Source organism: Hippocampus comes, unplaced genomic scaffold (assembly GCF_001891065.2).
Source record: "Hippocampus comes isolate QL1 unplaced genomic scaffold, H_comes_QL1_v1.1 scaffold85, whole genome shotgun sequence".
NCBI classification, from domain to species: domain Eukaryota; kingdom Metazoa; phylum Chordata; class Actinopteri; order Syngnathiformes; family Syngnathidae; genus Hippocampus; species Hippocampus comes.
Window position 1 is genome coordinate 5,938,028 of NW_017805540.1, and position 5,968 is coordinate 5,943,995.

A 5,968-nucleotide genomic window follows, 5' to 3' on the forward strand; every position below is an offset into this window, starting at 1 on the left:
TTTCATCCAACCTCAAATCAACGGCCTTGGTATTCTTCTGAGAATCTGTGGACGATTTTGGTTTTTCTCTTCGGTAATCAGTGGCGGTCCCTCAGGGCCAGCAAGGCCTTCTCTGCTGGCCTAAACATTCTCAGAAAAGTACTTTTCTGAGAATGTTTAGGCCAGCAGAGAAGGCCTTGCTGGCCCTGAGGGACCGCCACTGATTACCGAAGAGAAAAACCAAAATCGTCCACAGATTCTCAGAAGAATACCAAGGCCGTTGATTTGAGGTTGGTGGAAAACACCTGCAGCAAAAATACAATAATTTGTCCAGGAGGCAGCCAAAGTAGGTGTCGCTATTTCTCAAATTTAGTGTGTAACGAACCAGAGAATGCCCATTAATGAATTTCACAGATACAAATGCAAATATAAAAACTCCCCAACGTGGCATCTCTGTCTCCTGTTGTTTAACATTGCTGTTTCTGTGCTATCCTTCGCTGAATAAGTTTGACTTTGTAGTTTTCTCGTCATGTATTTTTGTTAATAAAATGTTTTTCTACTCATCTTCTTATTCTTCATCTTTGAAATGGCATTAGACAAAAACTTTTAAGATGCCCGTGTATCTTCTTTTTCATCGTCATATTCTTAGATAGTGTTTAACAGCAGGTTAGCACCCATTGCGTTAGATTACCGGCATCTTTTTGTTTCTTTGCGCTCTTAAGTCATTTATCATCTTGACCTCTCTATAATCAAATTCTTGACACAAGTCCAGTCTTATTTAATCCTGTTGTTTAACATTGCTGTTTCTGTGCTATCCTTCGCTGAATAAGTTTGACTTTGTAGTTTTCTCGTCATGTATTTTTGTTAATAAAATGTTTTTCTACTCATCTTCTTATTCTTCATCTTTGAAATGGCATTAGACAAAAACTTTTAAGATGCCCGTGTATCTTCTTTTTCATCGTCATATTCTTAGATAGTGTTTAACAGCAGGTTAGCACCCATTGCGTTGGATCATCTTTTTGTTTCTTTGCGCTCTTAAGTCAATTATCATCTTGACCTCTCTGTAATCAAATTCTTGACACAAGTCCAGTCTTATTTAAGTATGTATTAAAGGGCCTGTAGAATGCAAAATGAACATTTTTGGGGGGTTTAGATTTTAAATATGTTAAAATAATTCCTCACCCAAAACACCTCCAAAGTAATGTTTTCCTCCGTTAACCCATGTCTCAGCATTCTTGCTCATTCCTGCTGTCTAAGCACCAGCTCCGTCCAATCCCAAAAAAGGATTGGGTCCTCAATCTTATACAGCACATATATACTTATACGACTTCATTACTATTTGCTATTTGGTGGGTGGTGAGTGCAGTAGCCAGCTTTAGGACGTCATGAAAGGGTCGCGGCAGCCTCACGAGGAGAGGCAGGTTTTAGTGAGCCAGGTGCCTTAATTCTGAGTTAGAAAAATGGCCACCAAAACAACATACTTCATAAGAAATTACATCGCCATTGTTAGATTAGGTTTAAGGCTTCTTTTTTTTCCAGACAATGATCTTTTGAGTGAAGAGAAAAATTCTTATGTAGCAGACTGTTTTGGCTGTCACTTTAGCCTTTGTCGGAGGTGTCACTTCTTCCTTGTTTTTAAGACATGTCACAAGGAAGCAGTGACAGCTCCAACGAAGGCTGAAGTGACAGCTGAAACTGTCAGATAGGTATGAGTTTTTCTCTTCACTAAAAAAGACCATTGTCTGAAAAAAAAAAGAAACCTTAAACCTGATTTAACCACTAAGAAGGCAAGATGAGCATTGTAGCACTAGATCGCCATTGTGCCAAAGGTACCGTCGTCACCTTAAAATAATTGGTGATTTTTACACATTTTTTCAGAAAACACAAAAAATGGCCTAGAATTTAATTATCTGTTTAATTACGGAGGCAACCAATTTTAGCAAAGTTGGCCAGCATCCTGAGCAGATTTTGAAGGCAAAAAAAAAAAAAAAAGTCAAAATTTGACTTAGGCCATTATTTTAAGAGGATGACAATATATAATAATTTATAGGACTATAGTTAACTGTGTAAAGCTGAAACTAGCATGATCCAGGCCTTTTGATACCACACCCGACTTGCCCTTTCCACACTGTAATATACACATTCGATTAATATTTTCTGGATTATACAATCATCCATCAACCTGGTCAGTGCACATGACCAAGGGAGTTTAAAATGAATAATAGCCCACTTTAGTTGCTTTCTTGCAAGCTTTGGGCTGGTTTAGTGACCTGAAAGTGACATTTTCATGCCGTATTTACACTTGGTAAAGTTGAATTAAGTGGAGTGAATTTGAGGCTGAAAAAAACTGAGCTGAATGTTGAAACAGAAGTTGATGTTGTAGCTGAAAGTTGTTTTCGAAGTTGAAAGTTGTAGATTGTATAAATCTGTTGAATTTTTTTATGATAAAAATGATAAATGATATATTATAAATCGGTGTTAGTAATTCAAATTAAGATCCTCGTTAGATATACTTGCATATGTATTTACTAGGTTGAGATTTGATTTGTTTTAAGTGCTGCAGTGTCATGTCTCGTCATTTATGGCAAATTATGTTTTTTAGTCCTGTCGTTGTCCATGTTGTCATATCATATTTTACATTATCGTAATTGTTTCCTCTTATTTACATAATGTTTGATTCCTGCCATTGTGTCTCTTCATTGTGGTGATTTTCTGTCCCATTCTTTGGTATCAGTAGTCTGCATATACTGCTATCCTTTGTCAGACCGTCTTGTATCCTGCCACATTTTGAGCCAGCCCATGTCTGTTAGAGTGACCTTTTTTCATGCTACAGAGAGTCCTTAGCATTTCTCAATTTGCTTTCTTATGTCTTATCCTTGTCCAGTCGCGGCCCAAGTACTGTTCCTATTGAAAATACGCATTAACCAATTATCATAACAAGTATGCATAGAATACCCAAGTTTGTTATTGTCAGTTAGCTTGAATCAAAGATGCACCGGTTGCATTTCGTGCGAAACACAGTACATGAGAGTCGTGGGGAGAAGTCCATTTCAATTTAGAAAGAGACTCGCGTTCTTAGGAAGAGTTCCAATTGAAAATACTCATTAGCCAATTATCCTGTTCCAATTGAAAATATGTATTAACCAATTAGCCTGTTCCAATTGAAAATACGCATAAACCAAATATTTTGTTCCAATAGAAAATGGGCATAAAACAAGTATGCATAGAATACCCAAGTTTGTTATTGTCAGTTAGCTTAAATCAAAGATGCACCGGTTGCATTTCGTGCGAAACACAGTACATGAGAGTCGTGGGGAGAAGTCCATTTCAATTTAGAAAGAGACTCGCGTTCTTAGGAAGAGCATTATCGCGTATGTTCTTCGGAAGACAGTACTTGGCGAGTTCAAGAATCATACTCTGCGTTCATCATTCATCTTTGATTGCTGCTTTAGTTCCTAGTTTATATATACATATACAAGGTTGTTTTGCGTACGCCTCCAGGTCCCATGGTGGCTCATCATTGGAGGGATGTCGCATTCCAAGGCGTCATGCCTCTATCCATACCTCAATGGATTCAACCAGATCTAAGCAACTCCTCAGCCAGTGGAAGAATAAAAATGACAAGAGAAAGCTGTCCCTCCAGGCCATGGATGGCATAAAACCCGCTTCCTTGTCTCCTCAAAGAGATGTGCAACTCCACTACTCATCTGAATCATCTGCCATAGGTTTGGACACTGAGGTCCACAGTCTAACCCACCTCCCTTCAGCCACTGGCCAGGAAGTTGGAGCCCACATCCCAACCTCTTACATAAAAATAGCTGCAAGCTGTGTTCCTATAGCCAATAAAAATACCCTGACCCAGAATGGAGGAACTAGCTTTGCCGCTGGACCAAGAATGGTTATTCAGTCTCGTCCTGGATCTTCTCAATTAGTTCACATTCCTGAGGAGGAAAATTCTACTACCAAGGATCAGGAGAGTGAATCGGAAGACAGCACTTTTGATATGGTTGGATCTGCTAAACAGAAATGGATGAGAGTTGCGGAAAAGACCACGATCCCTTGCAGACCTCTCAGTGCAGGAGGTCAGCCTCGACTCATGCAGGTGATTATTGATTTTTATTCCTATTGAAACAGCTCTAATTAATCTAACTATTCTGTCTGTTCTGATTCTTTGGGAATCAAAACCGATACTCAACGGTACCAATTTCAGTACTTTTTTCTGTTATATGTGGTAGTATATGACAAATTTTTGAACAATAAAATATACATTTTTTTTTAAAAATCACTTTCATTCGAGCAACATTTGAAGATAGCTTCATCAAAATTCCAAAATTATGGCGAATAAAAGGGAATTATATTGTTTAAGCACAACTGACTCTAACACTACTTTTTTCTTTTTAAATAATACTTTCCTTCTACAAAGCAAGATACCACCTCAAAAAAGGTATTTGATAGCTACTAACCATTCATTTTCACATACAGTGATTGAACTGAACTATGTGAGTTAGTGAGTTGAGTGTCTGCATAAAACCCCCTGTATAGCAGGGGTCCATCACCCGAATCATCACCAACCCAAGTGGTGGGCTAAATCTTCGTTCGCATTTGCCAAGCCTGCTCCTTTTTAAAGCACCCAGCTGGAAGAGGAAACATCGACACAAACAAGATCCATTAAAAAAAAAATCATGTATGTATTTAATAACAAAAGCGCACCAACAGAGAATAAACAGAAATCGCTGGTCAAAAAGAACAAGGAAAAACAATACATTGAAAAAAACCCTTGCAAAGGCAAGGAAATAGCAAATCTGAGTATATAAACAAAATCACGAGACGAAACAAAAACATGAGCAAGATCAAAGACAAAATAAGATACATGTAAATACTTAAAAGGCGAGAGACTCGAGAGCAAAACAATGATGAGATCAAGAGGTCTAGAAAACAACACTTGAGCAAGAGCAGCAACGAGGTCAATAATCCGATGAAGAATTAGCGCTTGGGAATTCCTTAAATAATTGTCATAAATTGATGATCAAATTGGCAGCAGAAGTGCATGCTGGAGGGAAAGCCCTCCACCGTCACCTGCTGGAGACACACAAGAACAGGATCCTGACCTCATCGGCCAATTGTATTGTAATAGTCTCAAGCGAGTATTACCTCTTCCTGTCTAAGCTGTCCTCAACTCAACTCAACTCAACTAACTCAACTCAACTGTATTTATAGAGCACTTTCAAACAGCCATCGCTGCATACAAGGTGCTGTACATGGAGCAATTTAACATATACAACAAACAGTAAAGCAAATCGGTAATAAAAACAGTAGAAAGCACCGAACAGCAAAACCAAGAACAATCTAAGTCATGCTGAGTCAAATGCCAAAGAATACAAGTGAGTTTTGAGGCGGGTTTTGAAGATGGGCAGCGAGGAGGCTTGCCGAATGTTCAGTGGGAGGTCATTCCAGAGAGAGGGACCAGCAACAGAAAAGGCTCGATCCCCTCTGAGCCTCAGTTTAGTTCTTGGTACTTCTAATAATTTCTGGTCCGCAGACCTGAGGCGCCGGGCAGGTGTGTAGGGGCGGATGAGCTCAGAGAGGTAAGGTGGCGCAAGGTTATTTAGAGATTAGGAGTTATGTGCTCCCTCTTACGAGTACCGGTCAAGAGGCGAGCAGCGGCATTCTGGACCAGCTGGAGACGCTTAATGGAGGACTGGTTGACTCCAAAGTAAAGGGCATTGCAGTAATCGAGCCGGGATGTGACAAAGGCATGAATTACTGTCTCAAAGTGTTCATGAGAGAGGAGAGGTTTTACTTTGGCCAGCTGTCTAAGGTGAAAGAAGGTGGATTTAACAACGGCACCAATTGTCCTACATGCACTACACCACTGCTGCAAGGTTAATTCCACCTTTAAATCTTAGTTTCATGCCGTGAGCTTGCTTGTGGAGGCTCTCAGTCGTACAGGAAAGTTCCATCGTAGAAAGGGTTCTGTCAGTCGTCATCT

The 5,968-nt window shown here is 39.5% G+C and overlaps 1 protein-coding gene across 2 annotated transcripts in view; it reads left to right on the plus strand.

The window, feature by feature from the left end:
* Positions 1 to 5,968, plus strand: part of LOC109521293 (phospholipid phosphatase-related protein type 4-like) — a 67,702-nt gene that overhangs the window by 57,508 nt on the left and 4,226 nt on the right. For both annotated transcript variants that reach the window (XM_019879077.1, XM_019879076.1), the window contains one exon: positions 3,481 to 4,081. In XM_019879077.1, the coding sequence (XP_019734636.1) occupies positions 3,481 to 4,081 (601 nt within the window). The remainder of the gene's footprint in view (positions 1 to 3,480; positions 4,082 to 5,968) is intronic.